The sequence below is a fragment of the Physeter macrocephalus genome, unplaced genomic scaffold (genome assembly GCF_002837175.3).
Source record: "Physeter macrocephalus isolate SW-GA unplaced genomic scaffold, ASM283717v5 random_592, whole genome shotgun sequence".
NCBI classification, from domain to species: Eukaryota; Metazoa; Chordata; class Mammalia; order Artiodactyla; family Physeteridae; genus Physeter; species Physeter macrocephalus.
The window spans coordinates 37,101-50,000 of NW_021145835.1; the positions used below are offsets into that span (position 1 = coordinate 37,101).

The window sequence follows — 12,900 nt, forward strand, 5'->3', positions numbered from 1 at the left end:
AGCATATAGGGACTTGCAGATGAATGTTCAAGTCCTTGGCTCTGGTGTTTAAAAATTCTTCTTTGCCTGAAAGGTGTGGCATACAGTATTTTGGAAAGAAAAATGAAGAATTGGTCAAGAAGACATGAACTGAAGCAAATGATGAAAATTAATATTTTAGTGAACACTGATCACCTCACAATGTTATGTAGAAAAATACATGTTCAATTGGTTTTAATTGCTGGGCAATAAAGTCTATTTTCTTTCAAATAAAATAATAATAATAATAAATAAACTGGGCCATGAAAGACCAGTGAAATGTGTAGACGGGAGTAAAGGGGTCGGTGTACTGGAGATAAGACCAGAGATGTAACCACAGCTGCCATTTCTTGGGGTTCCTTATGAACCACACTCTGTGCTGAGTGCTTTACATGCATTATCTCATGAGATTTCCCCACAACCTTATGAAGTGAGTGGTAAGTGATAAGAAAACCAAGCTCAGAGAGTTTACAAAACTTCCCTGGGGTCACACAGTTAGTAAAGTGGCCAGGCCTGGGTTTGAACCCAGGGCTGTCTACTTCAAGGTCTGGACTCTTCACCGCTATGCATTATTGCCACCTCATCCTCCAGATCTGAGGATCAGGTATTATTTAAGCTGGGGACTGACTCTGGAAGTGCTCTGAATGCCAGGCTCAGCCTTGCATAAAAATCACACAGCACCAGGCAGGAATCAGCAGACCTGGAATTAAGAAGCAGCTTTTAGCAGCTCTGCCACTCACTAGCCAAGGTCACTTCTCTGAGCCTTGACCTCTCTAAACTGGAGAGATGAGGAATGTAAATGGATTATCGGCAATGAGGGAGGGAAGACCTGTGACAAAAGGATTGTTGAGGAGAAACCTGGAGATGTTCAAATATTTACTGAGTGTTGGGGTCTGGGAATACAACTGTGAACAAATCAGAACTGTGCACTCTGGACCCCCACCCAAGCCGGCAAAAGGCACAGCTTGGGAGAGCAGGGGAGGAGCCTCTTATTGGAACAAGCAAGGGCTCAGGACCGGGCCTGTCCCAGACTGAACTGCCAGATCTCAAATCAGCGAATCTCTCTGTGTGACCCTGGGCAAGTTACCTAGCCTCTCAGACTGTCCATCTTTACCACGAAGATCATCATTCCTCTTCTGACGACTGTTGGATCATATTAAATAAGACATAATCATCTCCAGAGTGCTAGGCATACTGTGGGCACTCAGTTGATGTTAGTATCCCCCTATGAAGAGGTATAAACGTTAGGCTCCATCCCTCAGCCCCCTTGCCAAGAAAGAGAACAGTTTCCTGGCTTTCATTTTAGCGGGGGGGAAAAGGATATAAATACCTATATGTTATCGTTGGCTGAGCTATAACGCAAACTAGCAAAAAGTCTGGGGCCTGGGCAATGTACTGCTGGGTCTGGGCTCAGGTCAAGACTCTGCGCCAAAATGTTCCCCCCACCCCCAGGGAATTCGGGCCCAGTCCTCAGCTCTGTGAGGGAACCACCCTCCCAGTCTGTTTCTCTGGCTGTCAGCGCGGGCGGGCGCCGGGCGACAGCAGCTGTGGCGTCCCCTTTAAGCATCCAGCTTGTGTTGCAATCACCGCCTCGGGGACGGGTCCTTCCGGGGGGTGGAGCCTGTGCCTGTTGCAGCGACCAACCGAAGCGCGGCGTTTTCCGCGGGAGATCCGAATTTCGCGGCACGCAGTTTCGCGCTAAAAAAAAAAAAAAAAAAAAAAAAAAAAAAAGGCAGAGAAAAGCTCAAGGACTCGAGAGCGAGGCGAGAGGGACTCGATGCAATCGGTCCCCCTCCCCCGTCCGAGCGCATCGCGTTTCTGCCGAGCCCGTGGGCATCCCAGAGACCCCTCCCGAAGCGGGCCAGACCCCAGGCGCCGAAGCCTTAGGGGGCGCGGGGCCCTTGCTGGTCGCAGCAGCCCTCGCGGCGGGGCATCCCCTGGCCGTGCCGCCGCCGCCTCCGCGGGGCGATCTCCAAGCGGAGATCTCCAAGCACTGCCCGGCTCGGCGGCGGGCCAGGAGGGGAGGGTCCGGCCTTGCCCGGCCTCCGCGCCATGCCGCGGGCCGTGTGAGCCGCCGCGGGCTCCGAAGCCCGCAGGTGCCGGCGGGCGCGCCAGGCCCGGCTGGGGAGGGGGGCGCTGCGCTAGCCATGCTGCGAGGGCCGCGGGCCCTGGCTCCGGCCTCGGGGCCGCCCCTCAAGGGGCTGCCCGCGATGAGCCCCACGGAGCTGTGGCCGCCCGGCCTCAGCAGCCCTCAGCTCTGCCCGGTCACCACCACCTACTACACCCAGCTGTACCCGCAGACTGTGCCTCCCGCTGCGGCGCCGGGCACCTGCCTCGACGCCACCCCCCACGGACCGGAGGGCCAAGCTGTGCGATGCGTGCCTGCTGGCCGGCTGCCGGTAATGCTGGGGACCCCCCCCGCCCCCGCACCGCTTCCCTCTCTGCTTTTACGGGTGTGGGAAAGGCGGGAGGGACGCCTGGGAGCTAGTCTGAGTGAGGCAGGTCGAGTCTGGGGAGGGAGAAGGGGAGCTTTCAGCTTCCAGAACAACCCATTGCCCCAATATCTAAGTAGAAGAGCCTTTCATTTTCAGACTTGGGATGAAATAAGCTCATCCATTGGGGTGGAATGGACTGAGCACTGGATCAGGAGTGTGGAGACCCAACGCCCTACCCCCAGTGCACCCTGTGACCTTGGGGAAGTCTGCGGAGTCAATTTGCTGTCATTCATTCATTCTTTCATTCATTGTTTGGCCCAGAAACCAGTACTGGGCACCTGCTATTGTCCAAGCACAGAACTGAGCCTGGGGATACCATGGGGGCTTTAAAATAGGGGGAGGTCTCTCAGGTCCAGTTTGACTGAGACTCCTAATTTTCCATCCAGCCAACTCTTTCCCAATTATCTGCCCTAGGTCCTCCCCCAGGCCCAGTCTTCTGTCCCAGACAGCCAGTAGCAGGTGCAAGGTGGGGGCAGCCCTCTGAGGTTCCTGTTCAGATTGACTGTTCTTTTCTCAAAGCCGCAGGACCGTTGCCAGGGAGGGCCCAAAGTGTGGTGGCACCAGGAACAGGGTGTGTTTTTTGGGAGTGGAATTCCTGGATCCCATGAGAATCAAAACAACCATAGGGTGGGGTGGGGTGGGAAGAGCCCTGGGAGGTGGGGGTGATAGTTAGGGAGCCTGATTTCTGGTCCTGATTGCCGCTAATTCACTGTGTGTCCTTGGACAAGTCTTGGCCCTGGTCTGGGCATCAGTTTCCTTGTCTTGAAAATGTATGTGTGCACGGAGTAGCTGTGGGACTAACTCATCTCAAGTCTCTTCCAGGTCCTGGGTTTTGGAAGCAGGATCCAGGAAGGGGAGATGGGGATGTTGTAGGTTGGCTTTGTTGTGAGTGGTGAGTTAAGTTCAAGTACAGGGAGAAGACCACCCCCTCTGCCCTAGAGGCACTGATCTGACCTGTGTCAATCAGCAGGCTTGGCCTCCAGCCACCGCTGGCTGCAGGCAGAGCCCCACACTCTGCTACTGGAATCCTGCTTTGCCAATGCTCAAGGCTTTAAACTTTCAGAACCCCTTCCTGTACATTATTTCCAACTAGGAGGAAGGCGGCAGGAGTGCTATTCCTATTTTACAAGTCAAGCAGCCAAGGATAACCAGGAGTTTTTAACCTATCTTTAGTTCAGCATTTTATAGTCTAAAATAGTTTTGTACCCTATGAACTAGATGGTTTTAGTAGCTCCATGTTGCAGGGGGAAACGGAGGCTCAGAGAGGGGATGTGACCTGTCCAAGATCATATAGGGAGATCTATGACCCACAAGGCAGGTTATCATTAGTCTCTTCTCTGCAGCCTTGACTTTCCCCAGTACCACCTGATTTAGGAGCTGGGTGCCCCCAGGGAGGGCGCTCAGTGGTGGGCCCAGTCTCTCCTCTGGCCAGCTGCTCTCAGGAGACCCGGCAGAGTTTCAGTAACAGCTGTGGTTTTGAACTGCTTCCCTCCCAGAGGAGCTGAGTGCATCTGTCTGTACCTCCCTCCTGGAGGGGCTCAGTGATCACAGCAAGAATGGCTCTTTTACTGAATGCCTCTCGTGTGCCAGGCACTGCTTGGCACTCTTCACATTCCTTATCTTGGTCAAGATGCCAAGATGCCCGGGATGAGGTATCTTACAGATGAGGAACCTGAGCAGAGACGTGAAGTCACTTGTCCAAGTCCTAAGCCAAGACGTGGGAGCATCTCTTTGCATCAGACCACCCTAAAGGCCTCTGGAGCCCAGAGCCCCCTTTCCTGTCAGTCCCCGGCTGCCCTGTGCCCCAAAACTCGGTGGGCAGGCCTTGGCCCCCTGCTTACTCATTTTAACAGGGTGTGACCTGGAGCAGCTCCAAATCCAACCCTGGGTGTGGCCACTTGTTTTGTGCCCAGGCTGCAAAGTGCAGGGTGAGCAGGATTTGTTGGGCAACTGCTGTTTAAAGGGACCTTAGGCACTGCCCAGGGACGGCAACCAAGATCAACAGCAGAATGAAGGCGGGAACCCAGGTCTCCTCACCCCCTGCCTAGAGCTCTTTCCACCACCTCTGGAGGAGGCGAGGGATGCTCCTGCCCCAGCCGGGCACACGGCCTCACTCCGTGTCATTCCTGCAGGAACCTGTGAAGAGGGTGGGATTCTGCAGAGTTCTCCTTTTCTTTTCATTGGTCTGTCTTTCCAAATTTCCTCTGAGAACCAGGGAAGAAAATGAACACTTTAATGAACAACCGTACAAGGTGGGTCAGATGAGGAAACGTAGGCTTAGGGAGGCAAGGCAGCGAGTCCCTCCCAGGCCGCCGTGAGGTAGAGCGGGGATCTGGAAGCAAGGCTCTCAACTCCTTCCACTGGTTCCTACCCCCACCGTCGAACTTAGGGCTTGGGGCTTAGGAGAGACCTGGCTCCACTACCTGTGTGATTTCCGGCAGGTCTCTTCCCCACCTCTGAGACCCGGTTACCTCAGCTGGCTGCCTGCCAGGAGGTGGTGTCTGGGGCCTCTGGCCCTCTTACTTCTAGGGCTGCCTGAGGAAGGAGCTTCGTTCTTCTCCCTCGGGGTTGGCATGGTGGGCTTGAATCTTAACCAGGCCTTTAAGAAACAGCCAGAGGGGCTGCCTAAGAGGGTCAGGTTGGAGCCGAGCTGGCCTTTGCCCTCAGCACGTCCCCGACGCTTTTCAGCTCAGCCCTGAACCTCCCCCTCGCTGGTGGCCCCGGTGCATTAGTGATCGCAGCTCCCCCGCATGAGCAAGCGCTTTGCTGCCCCCTCACTGAATCCTCCAGGAGAGAGGAGCAGAGCACCCCCCTTTTACAGGTGCAGCTCAAGAGGTCAGCGGACTTACCCAGCTCACCCAGCCTGGATGGGAACCCAGGCAGCTCTGACTCCAAGGCCTGTGCTCAGCCTCTCCTTGATCCTTGTCCTCCTGGGCTTGTCCTCTGCCACTTCTGTTCTGCAGGCTCAGGCCCATCCATGATGAGCTGACTTTTCTCTGGGCAGTGCTCAAAGATGTCAGAGAGATGTCCTCAGGTGGGGGACAGTTTGCTGCTTAGGGACCCTGAGAGTGCAGGATAAGGGTGAAGGAGAGGAAGAAAAGGGAGTGTGTGTGTGTGTGTGTGTGTGTGTGTGTGTGTGTGTGTGTGTGAAGTAAAGTGATGGGGGCAGGTGGACATAACCAGCCCTTGGCTCAAATTTCAGCAAGTTCTGGGGCAACGTGTATGGGATGGAGCTGAACAGCCTGATAGCTGGTTTTGGAGTCAGACAGACCTGGGTTCAAACTCTGGCTTTGCTCTTTGTCTGTGTGGCCTTGGGCACGTGGCTTAACCTGAGTCTCCGTTTCTCATCCACCAAGAGAGAGTGCAGTACTGAGTTAGGACTGACGAGCACGTGATAGGCCCTGCGCAGGTACTCTGTTCAAGGTCCTCCCCTCCTCCCCTCTCTGCAGGTAGTGAGGTTCTTCCTGGTGTGTTCTGAGAACTCAGTAGGGCTGGCTTCCGTCAGGTGAAGGAGGTGAGTGGGGCTGGGGAGACTCTGGGCTGCCACCTCTGCCTCAGGCAGAACTCAGCCTGACTTCCCTTCCTCTCCTTGTCCTGGGCTCACCAGGTCTCAGTTGCTTCCGCTGTAAAATTGGGATTCGTGGCGTTGGGAAGATTCAGTGAGGTGATGAACATTGGGGCTTGGTCTAGGGCAGGTGGAAGGTCTCAGTGAATGATTAGGACTTTTCCTCTAAACAAGATGGGACTAGAGCAGGTCACTTTCCCTAGAATCTAGCATCTCACTGGCTGGGAGGTTAGAAAAGGAATATTTTCCAGAAGGACTTAAAGAGGAATGAGCAGGGAGATGTAGTGTTTGGATCATGTCCAGGCCTGGGTGGAGGTGGAGGGGAGGATCCTCTTATCCAGGCTCCTCCAACCAAGGAGCAGGGCTCCTCAAATCAGTCCAGGGAGACTTCCTGAAGGAGGCACGAGGAGGGGGAAGGGAGCTGACAGCAGGAAGAGCCATCACCGCCTCCCACACGTGTCAGCCCACCTGTGCTCAGCAGCGGTTAGAAGTCTCAGCCCTGCCGAGCATGACCTCAGCATCAAAAGTTAAAATAGACCTCTCTGTCCCAACTAAGGTAGGGGTGTCTGGGTGACTGGGGGAAGGGAAGAAGAAGGAAATGGGTTCAGTGACCCCCAGAATAGTTTGTCTAGGAAGAGGCCGAGTTTGGATTTTAGGGAAGGGACTCTGCATTTCCTGAATGCCTACTGAATGCTGAGCCACAGGTTGAGTGCTTTACAAAAGTTATCTCCTTAAATCCTTACAACAGCCCCTGGCACTCGGTATTTTCTACCCCATTTTACAGAGGAGGAAACTGAGGCTCCTAGATGTGCAGCATTTCCTCAAGTCACACAGTGAGCCCGTGAAGGAGCAGGGAGATTCACGCCTGGGTCTCTGACCTGTGCCCCAGTGCCCCAGCCCTGCCTCTGCCCAGCCCTAACAAGGAGAGAGGCCCCTTCCGGGCCAGCGCAGCTTCTGGGCGTAATTGAGGCCGGGTGGCAGTGGGGTGGAGAGGAGCAGATGGGTCTGTGGTTTGATTTCCCCAGCAGGTGTTTCCCAAGCTTGGCGGGAACAGGGAGGGGGAGCAGGGGGACCTCAGCTGCTTGTCCTTAAGACACAGGGGAAGGATTCATTGTCTGCCCCTCTCAGCAAAGAAAGAATGGCAAATAGAGTCTATTCAGGAGGCCCTGGGGCCCTTGAGCTGGAGCCCAAACGGGGTGGGGGGGGGGTGGGGGGGGGATGTTTGCACTGCTTCCCGATGTGGACACCTCCCTGGGGTGTGGCACTGAGCCAGGAAGTCCCCTGGGCCTGGGCGGATGCCCAGCCCCACCCTGATAAGGGCCAGCTGTGAGGCTGTGATGGGCACCCAGTCTGGTTGAGCCAGCTGCTTCTGCAGTGGAGGTGCAGGGGCTCTCCCCAGCCTGACGTGCTTTAGGCCCTCCCCTCTCCTTCCTCCCTGTATCATCCTGGGGGAGGGGTGTAGAGAGGCAGGTGTCGGGTCCAGTTATTAAGGAACCCTGTATTAAAACCCAGACTGGCTTTGGTAGTCTCAAGTGCCTGGGCCTCGGAAGATGGGAGTGTTGTGTGCCCCTCAGAAATAGGACTTCTTTCCCCTGAAAGCTCATTTTTCAGGTCACTGATATTTCCTTACCAGGTACAGTGCTTTTTTTCACCCAGGACTGGTGGCAAATTGAGGCAGGTGGTGCCTGCTGGTGGCCTCAGTGCTTTGGCCCCAAGTCAGGGCAAAGCTAAAGGACGAATGATTCTCAAACTCTGCCTCTCTCCCCTCTCTCTCCCCAAGGCCAAAAGAAAGCTGGACCTGGAGGGGATTGGAAAGCCTGTGGTCCCTGAATTCCGGACTCCCAAGCGGAAGTGCATTAAAGTGGATGGCCTCCCCAGCCCCAAAAGTAAGCCACGCCAATGGGGTATATAAGGGCAGGCTCAGGAGACTGGAGGTGGGGTGGGGAGGGGCAGAGGGCAACAGCCCTGCCCAGATCATCAGGGCTAATATTTGTAGCACACTTTCTGGTTTACACAGCAGTTTCCTGTGCCTTCTCACTGGATCCTGCCAGGCAGGTGGATTATCCCCCTTTTACTGATGAGGCAATGGGAGACTCAGAGTTTCAGTGACTTACCCAAGATCACACTGCTAGTCAGTGGAGTCAGGACCAGAGCCCAGTTTCTGCCTCTTGATATTTTCAGTCAATATTCTGGTTTGGGAGGGAGTTTAAGCAACTGTGTTAGGGAGGAATTCTAATTTGGGGGGACAGAGACCTAATAAAGAAGGTATGTTATTGGGTGGTAAGCTTGAGGGTCTGGTCAGGACTCTGTTCTGACCTGACTGGTCACTCCTCTTCTGTGAATCTTAGCTGTCTCATCTGTAAAACAAGGCGCAGCTAGATCAGGAATAGCAAGAAAGTTTCCTCTCCAACTGATTAGTAGAGGCTGCCCAGAGCTCTTTATTAAAGGATCCCAAGTGCACTAATCAGTTAGTAATGTCTGCCATGAATGCAAAAATTGACAACACTGTCTGTGTGCCAAATACTTGCTGTCGATCTATTAAGGGATTCTAAAGTCCCCTTCTAGAGGAATCTGAGACTCTCTAAAATTCAGTTTCCAGAACAAGTTTAGCCATTAACTTGCTATATGACTTGCAAGTCACTAGATTGCAAAAGCCTTCTTGTGGTTTAAGATGCTGCAGCTGAGATGTGGTCTTGTGACATCGACCTCATTAAGAAAGGGACCTTTTTCATGAACCTGCCACATGTAACATAATAGGACTGATTCCTCTCAGATAATCATTGCATGACACATAGAAAGAAAGAGCAAGTCTGTATGTCATTGCTGTATGTCAATTGTATCTCAATGAAACTGGAAGGGAAGAAAAAAACACGTCTATAAACATGTTCTTGTCATGCCCTCCCTACCCTAATTCCAAATTCCTGACATAACTGGCAGGATAGGGTAATGGTTAGGAAGGGAGACTCTGGAGCCAGACTGCCTGGATTTAAGTCCCAGCTTTGCCACTTTCTAGCTGAGTGAGTTGAGCAAGTTACTTAATCTGTCTGTGCCTCAGTATTCTCACCTGTAAAATGGGGATGGTTATACACCAAACTTAGGGCGGATTAAACTTGTTGTATATGGAAAGTGCTTAGAACAGTGAGCTACACACAGTAAGCATTTGTTGTTGTCAGTGGTGGTGGCGGTATGGCTGCCCTGAGCTTTGGTGGAAAGGTGCGAACCAAGAGTTAGAATATTTGGTTTCCAGCCCCGACGCTGCCCCCGATTGTGAAACCTTAAGCAAGTCACTTTGCCTCTCTAGTTATCAGATTCCCTGTTTGAACAATGGTGGTGAATGACCCCCTCCCTCCCAGTGCTCTGTAAACTGGAAAGTGGGTGCTTACATGGAGGGTGTAAACTGGAAAGTGGGTCCAGGTCAATGGAGGAAGTTCCCCAGGGGGCCCTCTCTGAGCAGTGGCTGAGCCCCTTTCCTCGTCAGCCCCCAAGTCGCCTGGGGAGAAGACTCGCTATGACACGTCGCTGGGGCTGCTCACCAAGAAATTCATTTACCTCCTGAGCGAGTCTGAGGATGGGGTCCTGGACCTTAACTGGGCTGCTGAGGTGCTGGACGTGCAGAAGCGGCGCATCTACGACATAACCAATGTGCTGGAGGGAATCCAGCTCATCCGCAAGAAGGCCAAGAACAACATCCAGTGGGTGTGAGTGCCTGGGCTGGGGCCGATGGCACCAATGAGTGCGCGTGCTGTGGGCGGAGCCAGGGGCAATATCCTGAGGTTGTGAATGTAGGGGGCGGGCCTGAGAGCAACATCCAATGGGCACAAGCGCTGGCGGGGGAAATCAAGGGCAACATCCAATAAGCTTACACGCTGCGGGTGGAGCCAATGTATTTAAGAGGGGGATGGAACGGCAGGTGTATATGCTGAAGTAGTATTAGGAGAGCATGGCAGGGTCAGAGAATGATTTCTAGGACGCGTAAAGGCTAAGAGGACCCCAGATCCTCTTTAGTCAGGGGTCCCAATATTGCCCTCTTCTAACTTAGGAAAGTCCTCTGGGATCTGTGCAGTAGTAACCCAGACTCCTTCCAGCTGAGATATAAGTACTACAGACTCCGTTCCTCCCTTCTATAAGGTCTTAAAGAACAGACCTGCAACCCCTGGCGTGAACTCTAAGAGAACGCAGGCAGAGAAGTCAGGAGTGAGGTCACTCCTGCTCCCTGCCATTTGGGGGAGCCTGAGGCATAGGGTGGGTAGAGTTGAAAGCCCCCCAAAAGTGGTGTCAGGCCCTGACTTCCTTCTTTTCCCTAGCCCAACCCCCAAACATCAAGTTCCAATCCCTGGCAGCTCCCTGGGAGCTAGGCAGGATCACTGATTTGTACAAGCCAGGAGGCACCATCATAGACCATGTGAATGGCCTCTTCCTGGAGTTTTGCCCATACCGTCTGTGCAGCTTTGCACAGCAGCCCTGGGGTTGGGGTCTCTGGCTGTAGACTGAGACTGACACTGGGGGACTGCTCTGTCCCCAGAGGCAGAGGACTGTTTGAAGACCCCACCCGGCCTGGGAAGCAGCAGCAGCTGGGGCAGGAGCTGAAGGAACTAATGAGCATGGAGCAGGCCTTGGACCAACTCATCCAGAGCTGCTCTCTGAACTTCAAGCACCTGACGGAGGACAAGGCCAACAAGAGATATCCTCTTTGGTTGGGAGGAAGGGGTCCGGGAGCAGGGGGCCTGTTGCATGCTCATAACTACCCAGAGTTGATGCAGTACCTCCCTGCAGGGACTGATCCACCCTAGGGGTCTGGCATATCTGTTTCTTCCTTCCTCAGTGGCTTTTCCTCTTGGGTCTCTTGAAGTTACTTTCTCATTATAAAAATAAGACAAGTACATTTCTGTAAATCTGGAAAATGGAGAAAAGAAAAAAGAGCTGCCACCCTAACACAGCCATCATTCCTTAGCTATACACAGGGTGTGTGTTATTTAAATACTGTGTGTACCTGCTGTATACAACGTTTTATATTCTGCTTTTCTCCACTTAATATACTACCATAGGTGGTTTTTATGTTGTTACATATCCTTCCTAACTATTTGGTTGATCTACATGAAATTGCTAATATTGGACCTTTTTTTTTTTTTTACCTATAAAAGCAGCAGTTTCGTATGGTTTAACATCATATATATTTTTGTTTGTTTGTTTGTTTTTGTTTTGCCACACCGCACGGCTTGCAGGATCTTACTTCCCCGACCAGGGATCGAACCCGTGCCTCCTGCAGTGGAAGTGCAGAGTCCTAACCACTGGACCGCAAGGGAATATTTAAATGGTTTGAGAATGTCCTACTCAGACCACTGTGGTTTGTTGATAAGGCCTAGAATGGGCGTTTAGATCAATTCTAGATTTCTGTTTTATAAAGAGACATTGTGATGAATATCTTTATTTATTTTTATTTTTTTATTTTTTGGCTGCACTGGGTCTTTGTTGCGGTGCCCGGGCTTCTCATTGCAGTGGCTTCTCTTGTTGCGGAGCACGGGCTCTAAGCACACGGGCTTCAGTAGTTGCAGCACACGGGCTCAGTAGTTGCGGCATGCCGGCCCTAGAGTGTGCGGGCTCAGTAGTTGCGGCACTCGGGCTCTAGGATGTGCGGGCTCCAGTAGTTGTGGCACACGGGTTTAGTTGCTCTGCAGCATGTGGGATCTTCCCGGACCAGGACTCGAACCCATGTCCCCTGCATTGGCAGAAGAATTCTTAACCACCGTGCCAACGGGGAAGTCCCAAATATCTTTATAGATAGAAACTTTTCCCAAGTTTTTTACTTATTTCCCTAGGTTAGATTCCTAGGATTGAAACAATGAGGTCAAAGAGCATAGACTTTGCAATGGCTTTACATATACTTTTTCCAAATGGTTGGACCATCGAATTGGTATTTGGATCTGACCTTGTATTTCTGGAAGAATAGTAGGCATTGTGAGAAATATAAAGAAATAAAACATGTCTTCCTGCCCTCTCAGAGCTAAAAATCTAACTTGGCAGATGAAGCCTTTATATAAAAAGCTGATATAAGGCAGCATTTTTTTAATGATTCATACCCCCATTTCTAAAGGGGTCCAAGGTAGCTTATGAGATTAAAAGAACAGATTACAGTTTTGGGGTGTTCAGAGTCTTTGAGAGGTGGGTTAGATCCCTTCTGGGCAGGCCGGGAATTTTCATTTTGACCAGACAGTCACTTCTCTTGACTCTCCTGCCCCTACACTGGCCTACGTGACTTACCAGGACATCCGTGCTGTGGGCAGCTTTAAGGAGCAGACGGTGATCGCTGTCAAGGCCCCTCCGCAGACGAGACTGGAAGTGCCTGACAGGAGCGAGGTGAGAGGGGAAGCATTTAGTGGAGAGCAGGGTTAGGAACATTCCAGACAGCTCTGCAGTTTCCGTTCCTGGCACTGCCTAGTCCCAAGCTTCCCTGGTCCATGCTGGTGGCCACGGCAAGACTGATGGTCTCCGAGCTGGGGCAGAAGTGGCGGAAGCTGGAAAAGGCATCAGGCATTAGGTACCAGCCTGAAAAAATCTCTGTTCCTGGTTCCTGTCCGCACCCCACCAGCCCCTGCATTCCCATGCACATGCGCACGTGCACTCACGCACAGCAGTGTCAGTACTCACAGTAATCCTTCCACGTTGACCTAGTTTAAAGACCAAAATTCTTACACTCCCTATGAGGCTGTCTGTGCTCCGACCTCACCCACCTCCTCTCGCATGCTGACCCCGTTCTGTCTCTACTTCAGCCACACTGGCCTGCCTGCCGTTTCCCCACCACACTAAGCTCGACCTCAGTACAAG

At 52.6% G+C, this 12,900-nt stretch overlaps 1 protein-coding gene across 1 annotated transcript; it reads left to right on the forward strand.

Moving 5' to 3' along the window:
- Positions 1 to 2,165: 2,165 nt before the first annotated feature.
- LOC102996979 (transcription factor E2F2) lies at positions 2,166 to 12,829 on the forward strand. The gene is made up of 5 exons (XM_028485770.1): positions 2,166 to 2,417; positions 7,859 to 7,964; positions 9,557 to 9,776; positions 10,601 to 10,759; positions 12,318 to 12,829. The coding sequence occupies exons 1-5, from the start codon at positions 2,166 to 2,168 to the stop codon at positions 12,466 to 12,468; spliced, it is 888 nt and encodes a 295-aa protein (XP_028341571.1). The 3' UTR covers positions 12,469 to 12,829.
- The last annotated feature ends 71 nt before the right edge of the window (positions 12,830 to 12,900 follow it).

What these genes read in the sequence shown, in the direction of transcription:
- LOC102996979 (XM_028485770.1), top strand. Translation starts at nt 2,166, where the DNA reads ATGCTGCGAGGGCCGCGGGCCCTGGCTCCGGCCTCGGGGCCGCCCCTC. An exon ending in TGCCTGCTGGCCGGCTGCCG is followed by an intron (nt 2,418 to 7,858) that starts GTAATGCTGGGG and finishes TCTCTCCCCAAG; the next exon opens with GCCAAAAGAAAGCTGGACCT. An exon ending in TGGCCTCCCCAGCCCCAAAA is followed by an intron (nt 7,965 to 9,556) that starts GTAAGCCACGCC and finishes TTTCCTCGTCAG; the next exon opens with CCCCCAAGTCGCCTGGGGAG.